This window comes from Budorcas taxicolor, chromosome 3 (genome assembly GCF_023091745.1).
Source record: "Budorcas taxicolor isolate Tak-1 chromosome 3, Takin1.1, whole genome shotgun sequence".
NCBI classification, from domain to species: domain Eukaryota; kingdom Metazoa; phylum Chordata; class Mammalia; order Artiodactyla; family Bovidae; genus Budorcas; species Budorcas taxicolor.
In genome coordinates, this window is record NC_068912.1 from 82,170,114 (window position 1) to 82,184,305 (window position 14,192).

The following is a 14,192-nucleotide window of genomic DNA, read 5'->3' on the forward strand; positions in this document are numbered from 1 at the left end:
CAGCAACAAAGACCCACCACAGCCAATAAATAAATAAACAATCTTTTTTTAAAAAAATGATATGCAACCAGGTGAACTTGCTTATAGTTTCGGAACTAGTCAGACTTACCTACCCAATCATATGCAGCATTAAACAGATGCAGACCTCAACCACAAGTACAGTGCATGTTCTGCTAAGGTCATGGGATGGAAGACAACAAAAGACAGAATTCATCCTCTCTGTGAGCAGTCAAGTCCAAAATGTGCAGGAGTGGCTGGTCCACAAATGCCTGGTCCTTTTTTCTAAACTCACCATTTAGATGTCATCCTCCTCCCTCATGAGAGGGATAACAGAGAAAGGCTCACATGTCCTCTAGCAAAATTCCTTCACATGGAAACACACTGAGTTAGGAAATTAGTATTTTTCTCACCTAGCACTTCTCAGTTATTAAATTCAGCAATATACGAAGGGGAAACACACACACAAGTAATGCGGAGGCATCCCAGAAAGTGTATGTGATATTTGAATTTGGAGTGTCTTAAGAGAGCCTGGAAGGATAGAAACCTGAGGAAAAACTCGTCCCAAAGCACTCTCTAATTGAGATAATCTGCTTGAAGCATGAAACACATTTCCTGGCAGGTACTATGCAGTCAATTTATCTTCTTAGCTCCTATCCTTATTATTATTATTGTGCTTACCATTCTGTGCTCAATCACAATTCACTTTCTGTGTGAAAACACAGAATAAAACCTTTTAAATGGATTTCTGGCCAAGTCTTGTCCAGAGGACAGAAACATTTTATACACTGTGTATTTTGCAAAGCACTTTAACATATATTATCTCATTTGATTCCAAGAATAGCTCTGGTAAGGCAGATATTATAGTGGAAATTGCATTTTGTGCAGAAACTAGATTTTAAAGTAACATGTAAGGTAAAACCAAAATCAAATATAATAAAAATAAGTCACAAAATCCCTTAAATTCGCCCTTACAATATACAAGCATACCATCACTTTCTGAATCTAATTATCAGCATTTCCACTGTTGGAACAGGTTGATACCTCTTTGGTTGAACTCTAGATGAAAGAATTGTTTTGCATTTAGGGTCCATGCTGTACAAAAATATAAGGGCAGTATATTTAACCATCAATATATACGATTTTCTGAAGCAAGATACTTACATTGTAAAATGCATAAGTGAATAGAGACTAACCAGAACTAGCAACTTCATGCCATCCTTGCTTCATTTCCCTCTGTCCCATGCCCACTGAATGGAATTCACGACTTCACATTTGAATGGTTTTCCATTCTCTCTTTTGTCTCTTTTCTATCTCTCTCATACTTTAAAAAATGTTTTACTAATTTACTTATTTATTTTTGGCTGTGGCAGGTCTTCTTCGCTGTGTGGGCTTTCTCTAGTTGCACTGAGCGGGAACTATTCAGTGTAGTTGTACTGCACCAGCTTCTGATGGCAGTGACTTCTCTTGTTGCAGAACCTGGGCTTTAGGGAGCACGGCTTGTGGGTTTCAGCAGTTGCAGCTCCCAGGCTCTAGGGCACAGGCCCAATAGTTGGGGCACACGTCTGCTGCATGTAGACTCTTCCCAGACCAGGGATCGAACCCATGTCTCCTGCACTGGCAGGTGGATTCTTTACCACTGAGCCACCAGGGAAGACACTTTCATAAAAAGTAATGTTGGGTTTAATTCAAGCTAAATAGACACAGACCATCCCCAGTAGACTATCGTAATTTGAGGTTTACAGCTTCAAATAACTCAGCCGGCTTCAAGTAACTTAGCCAAAATCATCAGGCTGCAAAATCCTATCAGCTGACTTCTGTCCCAGCTTTCTTTAACTGTACAACATCACATCCTCCCATTAACCAGATAATATAACTGAGGTAGTCTTTATAAGCTCAAAATTAGGCATTTCCTCGATCAGATACAATGCGGGCAGTGAGTAACTTCTCTTAGTATAATCTTAGTGTAGATCTAGAAAAAGTGTTAAAATTAGTCCACCTAGATCCAGAGATCAGCAAAGACATAAGGCACATGTCCTTGTTCTTGTGAAAGTGCTATCATGTCTTTAATGACTATTGTCAAGACCTCTCATCCACAGGACTAAAAAATACTCTGAAAGTGAAAAACTGATTTAGCAAGTGGCACTACAGAGTAAATTGTTTCACATTTGTTAGGTTGTGAGAACACAAAAATGATACCTAGTTCAAACAGATGGAAGGGACAGTGGTATCATCAATATCATTTTAAAATATGAAATGTGACAACTATGGTTATATAATATCAGAGGGAAACAAAAGGTAGCTTCATGAAAATATGACTGCTATTAAATCAGCAAAAACTGTAAAGTAATAATAGCCACTATTATTGAGCACTCCAAATGCATAATCATAGTAAATCTTCATATTGTGGTTCCATTCCCATTTCATAGATAAAAAAATTGAGATTCAGAGAACCCAAATACCTTTGATCAAAGTCACATTTTGGAAATGACAGGCCCAGAATTTGATTGACCGTAGGAAACAGATCCAAAATCCATGCTCATTCTAGACAATCATTCTGCATCTCAAACCCTCCCTAGAAAGGGAATCAATTTTGAAAATACAGTACAGCTATCTCTTACACAGTAAGTTTTTAGCTCTTATAATTTAATAAAGTTTTTTTCTCACACTTCATCTCATTTATAAAAAGATATTTAAAGCAACAGATAAATGAATGTAACCCATTAAGACTTTCCTGGTGGTCTAATGGTTAAGACTCCACACTCCACACAAGGGGCATTTGCTTAGTTAGGGAATCAAGATCCCGCATATAGTGAGGAGTGGTAAAAAGTGTTTTTTTAACTAACCCACTACATATGTGTGTATGTGTATATGTATTTATTTTATATATATATATAGTATATGTATACACATTTTATATATATATATATATATTCTGTACTAGAATGATGGCTCCCAACATACCTCAGTCGGTAAAGCATCTGCCTGCAATGCGGGAGACTTGGGTTCAATTCCTGGGTTGGGAAGTTCCCCTGGAGAAGGAAATGGCAACCCACTCCAGTATTCTTGCTCAGAGAATCCCATGGATAGAGGAGCCTGGCAGGCTACAGTTCATGGGATCGCAAGAGTCAAACACGACTTTGCACTATCTTTCTTTCTTTTCCCAAAGTAAAGAGCAGATTTGTTCAGTTTCCTGTGGGGTTTCCTCACTTTATTCATGTAACCCCCATGGGTGGTGGTGGTAGAGGCGGGTGATCCAGTCTCCTCCCCTGAACTATCATACACACTACCAATATCAGAGTGAAAGAGTCATCAAACTACTGGAGATTTGAACAGCAGATAACTTGATATAACAGATTCCTTAAATCAAGATGAAAGTGAAATTAAGGTTTAAAGAAAAAAAATCTCTAAATTTTTAAACAGTTACTCAAAAAGATCTGTTGCCTGAATCATTAAAATGATAGTTATAATACTAAATTCCTCTCTTCTCTTTCAGCTACGTTTTCAATAGTGGTCTTTACAGAGAAAGACAATTACTGTATGATGGCACTTATATGTGGAATCTAAAAAATACAACAAACTAGTGAATATAACAAAACAGAAACAGACTCACAGATATAGAGAAAAAATTCGTGGTTACCAGTAGGGAGAGAGAAAGGAGGAGACAATATAGGATTAGAGGATTAAGTATAAACTATTATGTATAAAATACACTACAAAGATATATTGTATACAACAGGGAATATAGCCAATATTCTATAATTTAAAAAGTTGTGGTCTTTATGTGGGCAAATATAGAGTCCATCAGATACTTCCAAGTTCAATGTCAGGCCTAGGTAGGACTAAGAATTACTCTTGTCTTTTAATCCAATCTATTAACTCTTGTACTTGATTCCCTCCAGCAGCAAGAGCAACTTTATCATAAAGTCATAATTCCTGATGCATGTGGAAAGGTGATGCTGTTGAAGTACCATCAATAAAGCAGATGTTTCACAGTGGTTGTGATTAATTTGTGCTGATCTTGATACCACCTTGTTCTTGTAACCAACATTTACATTTGCAAGATGGTAGAATTTGAGAGATGGCTTACTGGTATAATCTGTAACAATGGCAAAGAAAGAAGCTAACTGAGCTATATAAAGGCTAAATCAGTAAATCAAGTATACATCAGTAACTAAAAAAAAAAAAAAAACCCTAAATCAACAGGGACTACACAAACTAGATATAAGTTTGCAAAAAAAAAAAAAAAAAAGCATTAAGTGTATAACACTAAAAAGCATAGTATCTTGATCTCAATTGGAAGGCAATGGCCAAATAATCTAAGATTTTCTTTCTTCTTCTCTATATTAAATAGTAGAATCTGTATGAATTCTACATACAGGGAAGCCATCTAAGTTCCTAGTTTCATATGATGAATGGGTGGGATAACTGACAGTTAAGAGATTAACATTTATGCCAATGTTCACAGCAATGAAAGAGATATTAAATAATTTAACTTTTTAAAACTAGTTTTTTTCTGGTTAACAAACAAACAAACAAACCCCATGAGATTCTAACAACCATCCAACAAAACTTTTACCACCAGTATAGTCTGAACTCAACCCTGGGGGAGGTGGTAAACAACTTGAGCTCTCGAAATAGATCTCAGAACAGACCCCTTACAGTTCTGGAACATGTATACTGAATACAGAACACCTTCTCAAAGCTTTAGCTGTTGTTCAGTTTTCTCCACAAACACAGAGGTCAAACCACGGTGAATTCTTTGGGCTTCAAGATAAAGAAACCCAACACATGACAATATAACATCTTTAGTATTGACATCTAAGCAAATGACTCTCAAATTCTCTATACTTTACTAAGGAAATAAAAGGTCTATAAAAGAAAGGCACTCTAAAAAATAAAGCTGCCCCTCTGTGCAATGGATATTTTGTGAGGTAGTGAATCCTCTTCTGGAAGAACTGAAGCAGAGGGACTGAAAATCCCAAGGTACTCTAATGGAGTTTTCTTCCCTAGGAGGGAGGTGGAACTGTCTGTAGGTATATTTTAGGCTAGGCCAAGAAGTTTTCAACTGATTTCACAATGGCAGAAAAAAATATTGCAGAAAATCCAATTATTTTATGAACATTGACATGTTATACTTTTTAAATCTCTAATAAGGACTTTTAAAAATTCCTTTAACATGGTGTTTATAAAATCATTTATTATAGAAAAAAAGGGGGGGGGGGAACTGAAGGAAACAATGGGAAGAAAACCACCCCCAATCTCTAGAAAAACCTCATTCGATCAATTAACAGCCTTCAAGATTCCTCATCCCCATTCCCATGGTCCTAGTTTGTCTTTTATTAGACAAATACTTTTGATCGTTCCCTTTGTGTTCAGCAATATTAGATAGTAACGAGATCACAGGGCAACGTAGGCAACGATTCATTAGTTGGCACCGTGAACTCCAAGAAGGCGCAACTGACCTAAGCTGGGAGGCTCAAGAAGGCTTCCTGGAGGAGGCGGTACCTCCCAGGTGGAGGTTGCTAGCCCGCTGCGTTCCTCTGCATGCGCCCCTTGCAGATAAATGTAACTGGCAAAAATGTGTTCTTGGTCTTTTGGGGGAAACAGTCTCGCTCACCATCTGCCGAGAAGAGAGCGTGGAGGGCGGAAGAGAACTCCCCTCTTCGATAAGGCGTGCACTTCAGCTCCTGTTGCCGGATCTCGCGAAGGAGCATGCCAAACGCCCAGTACGCTGAAGCGGGAGCAGAGGGGCGCGGATGGCGGAGAAGAGACCTCTTGCCACGAGTTGGCGGCCGGGCAAACAGGCCCAGGTCGAGGGGGCACTCCCGTCCCAGGATCCTGGCCTTGTTGCCCGACTTCTCACGATCCTCCTTAGGACTCCTAGGATTGCGCCCTAACTTGTATCTAGTACAGCTACCCCGGGGTTCCCCGGAGATCCTGGGCTGGGGCGTTACGGCCGCCCGGGTTCACACCACGGAGACGTGTCCTCGTCACGAGCTTCCCAGGCGCGGGCCAGTGGGGCGCCGCAGGAGCGGGTGTCTTTTTACGGATGGGTTTCCTCCCTAGTCAATTCAAATTCTCCTCTCCCCCCTCCCCGCGCCCTCGTCCCCTCCAGTCCGGCGGAGCTGGAGTCCCTCAGGCCAAGCCCTAGTGGCTGGCGCCAAGGTGGGCCCGGGGTGGGAGGGGCGGGGGACACCCGTGGGGACCAACTCGTGGGGACCTGAGCGATGTGGCTGGACCTCTGACCTCTGAGTTTCGGGCCTGGAGTTTCCGCCTTCGTCCTTCCCTTCACAAATCACGAGGCCAGGAGATCGAGGTCGCCGGCGAACCGCCCGGCTCTGGGCGAGACGCTCGGCGCGGCGCGGATCGGTCTGGGCGTAGCTGGCCTCCGGGGCGGCGCGGGGCGGCGCGGGGCCGCACCGGGTCTAGGTCTCGGCCTTTGCAGAACTGAGTTCATCTTGGCCCAGTGTTTCTCTGCGTTTGTCTTTTTTCTTTCTCTCTGCCCCCCTCCCCGCACCCCCAGTCTTTCCAATCTTTGTGCCACTGTTCGCTTTTTTCCTTTCCTCAAGTGGGGCGTCTTTCCAGGATAGAGAACAATTTTTCCTCCGCTGAGCATTTCTAAGGCTTATCCTTGGGCTGCCCAGTGACCTTGGGAAAGTCACAGAACTTTCAGGGCATGTGTGAAAAGAAGAGAGGGTGTTCTCTAGGACTGTTTTTCTGAAGATGCCTCTGAAATTTAGACCCAGAGGACTCAGACAAGGGAATGAACACCTCCTCATCTCAACTGACAGGACCGAGCTGTGTGCTTTAAGCATAAAATCATATGAAGAACGAGGAAGTGAAGTGACTAATTTCCTTCTTATTTTGAAAAATTCGGATATAAGACACCCTCTCAAGAAATAAAAATAAGATAATGCTTTCTACGACTCCTCCGCTGATTTTGCAACATTTCTTTACAAATTCTGTTCTGTGTACCCGCCCTTCTTGGCTGGTGTTGCCCGCAGGGAGCAAAGAATGGCTAGTACATTCCTAAGAGGGCAAGGGGAGGGGGTGGTGATGATTAAGAGAGAAGTTGGCTCTGGGTGTATCTCTGCCAACTGTCGGAGGCAGGCAAAGGGAGGGTGGTCTTTCACGTGGGCCTGAGATCTGGTTACCTTTAATTCGCCCTGAGGCTGCGCCTTGCGTTAATGGGCATCTGTCAGCGGAGGGCTCAGATTTCCCCATTTGCCTCGGACAGTGGAAGCAAAGGGGCAAAGAGCAAAGTAGACGACTCAACAGAAAGAAATAGGCCAGGCCTCCAGAGCTGGGACTGCGGACTGAGAGCAGGTGGGCATCCCGGCCTTGTCCTCAAGAGCAGGGCGGGGTCGAAGGACTCTAGACCTGGACGAGACCTCTCCTTTGAAAAGCCCATTCTGACTAGCCTCTCTTTTGCTCCATCCTTTCAGACAGCGGGTGTGTGTGTGTGTGTGTGTGTGCGCGGGGCGGGGGAGGGCTGAACTAGAAAAGCAGTAGAAAAGCTCGTCTTTTACACCTAAAATCTAGTGGTTCGAAACCCAGCCAAACACTGTAGGTGTTTGTAACAGAGATGTTCGTCTTTCTGTCGGTTGGTAGTTTAGTTGCTAAGTAGTGTCGGAACCCTTCCTGTGTTCATGGGATTTCCCAGGTAATAATACTGGAGTGGGTAGCCATTTCCTTCTCCAGGGAATCTTCCCGACCCAGGGATGGAACCCAGGTCTCCTGTATTGCAGGCGAATTCTTTATTGACTTTACCGAGCCACCAGGGAAGTCCGTTTGTCTTTCTAGAACCCACTAACAAACCACCTTACATCCCCTTAGGTCTTTACAGTTTACAAAACACTGCCCCCCCCCCCCGCCCCCGCCGCCAACCCCTGACACCAACTCAGCTAATCCTGCAAGCCCAAGCTACAAGTATCATTCTCTCATTCTCGTTGTAGAGACAAGGGAATGGACAGACTCAAAGAAACCAAGCAGTTTGTCCAAGGTCACAGTCAGTAAATGCCTATGTCCCAATTGGGATGTCTCTCTGGAAGACCTCTCTCTTTCCACTGCTTCCTATCATTCCCTCCCATGAAATAGACACACATACACATTCCACCTGGGCACTCTGAAACCTTCCAACCTCCCATCCACCTCTCAGAGGAGTTTATTCACTAATGATGCTGCAACTTGCCACCATCACGGACACGAGTCGAGTCTGATAGACATGGCTCTGGAACTGGCTTTCTTTCAGATCATAGTCTCTTCAGGACAGTTCTTCAAGAAACCTGCGTTAAAACATGCATGCGCGCGCACACACACACACACACACACACACACAACCTTTCATGGTCCTCTCACTGCCAAGACTTTTTCTATAAACCGTATAAAATAAATAACCTCAAATATAACTCTTAATTGCTTCCAAGTCTATGTTTCCTCATCACTAAACTTTATTGCTTCCCAATCTTTAGGGCAAATTCCCCTCGGGACTCTGTCCCTTCCAAGAGAGTGATCGAGAAAAACAGCTTTTCTGAGATTCGACCTGGGTGTCCCAGGCCGGGAGGATGAACAGGGTAAGAGGGTCAGGGTGCTCAGAGCCTGGAAGGGAAGGTCTCTCAGGTTTGGGTCTGGACCCTCGGAGACAAAACTGGGAAGTTTTGCATCTGCTCGTCGCCCCCTACAGGCCACGTTCGCCATCGCAGCAAGAACCCTGGAAAGAGCGTGCATATATTGTAGCCTTGGTTCGCTTTTCCCTGGACTTCCGAACTCACCCTCCATTCCCGGAGCAGTGACTAAGTACCCGGACCCCCTCAGGGACTCCATCCAGGGGATGTTCTAAGGACCACAGCCCTTGGAACTGGATGGACTTTTTAGAAATGAGTGCCAAAGGAAGTGGAAACCAGTTTAAATTGGTGTGTAGCTGAAAGCTAAAATCCACCCCCGCCCCAAAAAACCCCCCGCTTCCTCTTTTTATTACAAATAAATCTGCCTAAGTGAAATAAAACTCTGATATCAGTCGTGTTGTCTTTAAATCTCAGTGTAAGAGGGGATTTTCAGTGCCTTTCGACGCCGGTGGTCGCGTTCGCTCATATAAAACGTGGGTTTCAGGCCCTCCTTTGAAGCCCAAGTGCTTGTGTTCATTATATGTGATATTTGCATTTTCTTCTGCTGCTCTAAGCCTTCGTGGTCTAACAAGCTTAAACCAAAAAGAGCTTTTCAGGGGGAAATGGCCAGGCCTATATCCCTGACATCTGCCTGGACTTTTAAAGAGTCGCTGGTCGGTTGGAGGTCTGGGGCTAAGAGTCTCCTACCCGCCCAGAAATAAAGAAAAGGGTCATCTTTAGGCTCTAGTTCAAGGCTAGTAAGTGTCTGGAAGGAAAGTTGCCGGCGGATCTCTGCTCTACACTCCACTGCCGAATATATCAGGGGGAAAAAATGCTCCGCGGATCTCAAGCGGCGGCTTGTGGCCGAGTGTCACGCCGCGGGCGCAGGCTCGGCCGGTATTGCTGCTATGCGCGGAAATATGAGCGAGTAATTTTATAAGTAACAAAGGATCAGGGATGGAATGAGGCCCCTGTTATCCAATGTCATTTAGAAGCCTTGGATCAGCAGCTTCTTGAGGCTAAAAGTGAATTCAAGAAGCCCGGCCTTTCCCTTTTCCCAGGGGTGTAAGCTAAATTTAGAAATAACCTCTATGTGTTTGCACAAATCATGTACCATTTGCTGTTTGTGTAAAAACCGATTAGCCAGACACAACTGTGAAACTACTTGTTACTTTTATAGCTGCAACACACAAACAAATTTAGATCCGTTTAGTTTTCCTTGTAAAAAGAGATTAGAAGGGACCCGCCCGTAGACTGTGTGGTCCAAAATCTCTTCTTCGTGAAGGTTACTGTAGCTCCTCTCCGCGGCGGTTGATTATCAAGTTCTTGTTTATCAAGTTAAACGATCTCACCCCCGGCAGCTTGTTTTATTTTAGGACTCTGATCCAGAAGGAATGTTTACTCAGGACACAATAATGTTTACTGTTTACCAGGAAGACCGATTCGGTATTTGCGAGGAAGTGTCTTTTAAAGTGACGCCCTAGCCCACGCCGACAGCAGAGAAATAAGGCTCGGATCAGCAGCCGGGAGCCACCTCCGCGACGAGGGAGGCATGTCCGCGACGAGGGAGGCGAGGTGGACGCCAGCGCCGGGGACTGACGGTGTTCTGCAAACAGCACCCGCATAGGGCCGAGCTGACAGTACTGCTACCCGCTCCAGTTTTAAAAAGCAATTTCGCATACGTAATTGCAACAGCTAAATTAATTACGAAATAATTAGAATTGATGTCATTTGAGGATGTGTTGGTGGTGATGGGAACTGACTTTCCGCATCTAGATGTTTCATTTCTACGTTAATACTTACGGTTGCAACAGCTGAAATGCACATTAAAAATAATCCACAAGGACATTTCTCCATTTCTGTTTTCTGATCTCGCATTTCATACTAAACTAGCCTCCAAGGTATTTTTTTAAAGTTTAAGAAACGGAGTGAAGTGCATCTGTTTTAAAAGGATATTAAAGGATATTTCTTGGCCTTTGGAAAAGCTGCGGGTTGGTAAGACAGGAAACATTTACAGGAACCCTTCAGATATCGAAATTATGTTGTGTGTTGATTACTGCCATAGAAAAGAGGCATAATATTTGAAAATATTATTAAAGAACAAACAACTATGTATCATCTATGAGGTTCATATAGGTAATACAATTTCACTACAAAATTTAAAATGCCATTACATATATTTAAAAAGTTAACTGGGTTTATTACCACTTCCACTTAGGGGATGAAAATAGTTTGAAAAAAATCAAGGCTTTAAATGCTAAGATGAGGGAAATGTTTGGAATTAACATTCTTTTGAAAGGTTAATTGAAATGATTAAGAACTCTCATTTGGAAAGTTTCCATTGTGAAAGATGAAGTCTGATGTTTGTGCTGAAGTTTAGAATTAGGTTGGTTTTTAAAATGGCAGCTTACTTTATCTTCAGAAATATCTAGTCACTTAGATGTATTGATAGGAAGAAAATCACCACCTACACACCCATGTTATGTGAAAACCAAAAGAAAATATTAGTAAATTTAAATTAGGCATATTTTTCCAATTAAATTTTTCTTACACTCAAATTATGAATTAGCAAAGTTTGAAAAGGTCATTCCTTGAAACTCATCTGGGAAGAATAAAATGCAAATATTATTTTAAAATCTTGTCATTTACCTCAGACACCTAAATGAAACATTAAGCTGAGCCTTTAAAAATTTTATTTACAAAGTTGTGTACAACACGATGGAATAACATTTAGAATACCATATATATTCATTATATATAAACAGACTTTTATATAGAATGACTTTCGTCTTCTGAAAATTTTATATTTAAAATCTCCCAACGTCTCTATACATTTTTTCTCACATAAAACTGCGGAGAGTGAACCTTCAGAAAAAATGAAAGTTCAGAGCTCTAAATCTACTGAATTTTTTTTCTTAAAAAAATAAAAACCCCAAAAGGAAAGTCAATAATTTTTATACAAATATGTACAAAGAATTTCCCTCTCATCCCCCAGGTACTGAGAGCAGGCGCCGTCCGGGTACAGTTTTGGAAAAATCGGTTTTCGGTTTTACCTGTATGGAAAGATACTCCCCGCGGGCGAGCGGTGAGAGTTTGCTCCGCCAGCCTAGGTGTGCAGGACTGGGTGGAGGCCGCCGAAGGTCGGTGTTGAGGGGTCGGGGGGGAGGAAATGGAAGAGACAGAGTCCAGGATTGGGCAGGGGGGCCAGGAGCGGGGCGGGGCGCGCAGCTTGCAAATTGCAGTCGACTCTCCAGGCCGCTGCCAGGCCCCGCATCCCGGCCACCGGCGCGTCCCTATTGAGCGGGCCACTTGGCTTGAGCAGCGGCGGCGGCAGCAGCGGCAGCCGAGGCTGCAGGCTGCAGAAACTGTCCAGAGAGCGGTACGCTCAGAATCGGGGCGATGGTCGCCGTCGTCCGACTCAGTGAAAGAGGCTGGTGCGTGGCCATGAGCGCTGCCGACTGCACGGTCCCGGGCGGCCGCAGGAAGGACTGCGCGGCGCCACCGCCTCCGCTACCCGCGGTGCCCCCAGTTACCCCGGCGCCCCCAGCGCCCGCGGCCGAGCCCCCGGGAGTCGCGGGGCCCCCTCCGATGATATTCTCGATGCTGAACGACGGTCGCGCGCTCGGCTCGGACTTAATGAGCGACGCCGTGGTGCCCGCGGCGCCCGCCGTGCCTGCGGCGGCCGCGGCGGCTCCCAAGCTGTTGAGCTGCAACTGCAGGCCTGGGCCGAGTTGCGAGCCGAAGGCGGCCGCTTTGCGGCCCAGCTCACCCGAGGGCAGCAGCGGCACGGCGGGCGGCAGCACGGGGGCCACGGGCGGCAGCGCGTACGGGTACTGGAGCGCCGCGGCCGCCGCCGCAGCTGCCGCGGCCGCCGGGTGCGAGTAAGCGCCTGCCGCGGCCGCAGGGTGCAGGCCGTAGGGGCGGCCGTAGGGCCCCGCGGCGCCGGCCGCCGCCGCCAGGCTGTAGGCGCCGAAGCTCTGCATCATGAGCGCCGTCTGCTCACGCAGGTGCTCCTGCTGGTGGCGCTTGAAGCGTTTCCGGCGCCGCAGGAAGCTGCCGTTGTCGAACATGTCCTCGGACTGAGGGTCCAGGGTCCAGTAGTTGCCCTTGCCCGGGTTGCCCGGTTCACGGGGGATCTTGACGAAGCAGTCGTTGAGCGAGAGGTTGTGGCGGATGCTGTTCTGCCAGGCGGGGAACTTCTCCCGATAGTAGGGGAAGCGGTTGCTGATGAACTCGCAGATGCCGCTCAGAGTCAGCTTCTTCTGCGGGCTCTGCAGGATAGCCATGGTGATGAGCGCGATGTACGAATAGGGCGGCTTCACCAGGCTGTTCTTGGGCTTGCTCGGGGCCAGGCCGCCCGCAGCACCGCTGCCGGAGCCGGGCCCGCCACCGCTCCCGCCGCCCTCCTCGCCGCCAGCGCCGCTCTTGCAGCCGTCGGCCTCGGATGCTCCCGCCTCGCCCCCTGGCCCGGCCCCGGCTCCAGCCACCTCTTTGGGTAGTGCCAGGGGCTGCTGGTGCGGCGGCTGAGGCTGCCCGTGGTGGGGTGCCACCGGCGTCACCTCGTCCGCCTCGTCCAGGCGCAGCTCGGGCGGCCCCGCGGGACTGTCGCAGCCCCCATCGCTGTCTTTCTCTTCCAGCGCGTCGTCGCCCTCGCCCACCACATCGATGTCCACGTCCTCGGCCGTCAGCACTGTCTGGCCGGACATGTCGCTGGCGCTGCCGCCACCGGAGAGGGTCATCCCTCCTCGGGGTTGGTGGCGGCGGCGGGGAAGGAGCGGCGCGCGATGGGCGCCTTCAGGGGTTGCCGCCAACCTCAGGAAAGGGGTTTGGGGCGCCCCCGAAAGACAGGGGATTGGGAGAGGGGAGGGGGGCGTAGGTGGTCCGGGGCCCTCCCGGCTTGGCTCACAGTCGGCGGCCGGGCATCGCACGACTCGGGCTGTGCCGTCCGCCCCCCGTGGCAGCGCTCCTCAAACTCCAGCTGTCCCTGGCGCTCGGTACTAGGCGCTCGCTGCTGCTCCCGGCAGCGGCCTCGGACCCGGCCCGGGCCCGGCAGCTTCTCTACGCCGCGCCCCCTCACTTCGCCTGCCTTCCTCTGCCTCCGGCCCGGGCGTGGGGAGCAGGAGCGGTGCAGGCGGGCGCGGGACGCGGGGCGCCGAGGAGCCCAGGAGGGCGCGGGCAGGGGTAACCGGGGGAGGGGGGTGTCAGGGACGCTGAAGCCCCCGCAGTCGAAAGTCCCGTTTTAAGGACTGGCCTGATAGATTACTTTCTACTTAAAGATCCAACGGGAGGCGGGGCCACGTGACCGTGCGTGACGTCAGGGCCGCCGCGGAGCCGGCCAAACTCAAGTTGGTCGAGAGAATTGTCAACAAAGGGACAAGGGACGCGCAACTCCGCGCCGCACCGTGCGCCAGCATCCCTCGGGGCCCAAGGGAGCCTGGGACCGCCTTGGGACCCCACCCTGGGCTGGAGCCCGGCGAGGGGGGTCGAGGGAGCCTGTGGGTGTGAGTGAGGGTGGGTGCGTGTGAGCTAGGGAGGGTGTGGGCCCGGGAGCCCCCGCCGGATCCGCGGCTCTGCTTCCCTGACCTCCCC

At 47.5% G+C, this 14,192-nt stretch overlaps 1 protein-coding gene across 1 annotated transcript; it reads right to left on the bottom strand.

The window, feature by feature from the left end:
• Positions 1–11,896: 11,896 nt before the first annotated feature.
• FOXD3 (forkhead box D3) lies at positions 11,897–13,342 on the bottom strand. Its single transcript, XM_052638011.1, has one exon. The coding sequence runs from the start codon at positions 13,340–13,342 to the stop codon at positions 11,897–11,899; it is 1,446 nt and encodes a 481-aa protein (XP_052493971.1).
• Positions 13,343–14,192: the final 850 nt, after the last annotated feature.

Bases quoted from the DNA above. Each gene is read 5' to 3' on its own strand.
- FOXD3 (XM_052638011.1), bottom strand. From the start codon at position 13,342: ATGACCCTCTCCGGTGGCGGCAGCGCCAGCGACATGTCCGGCCAGACA.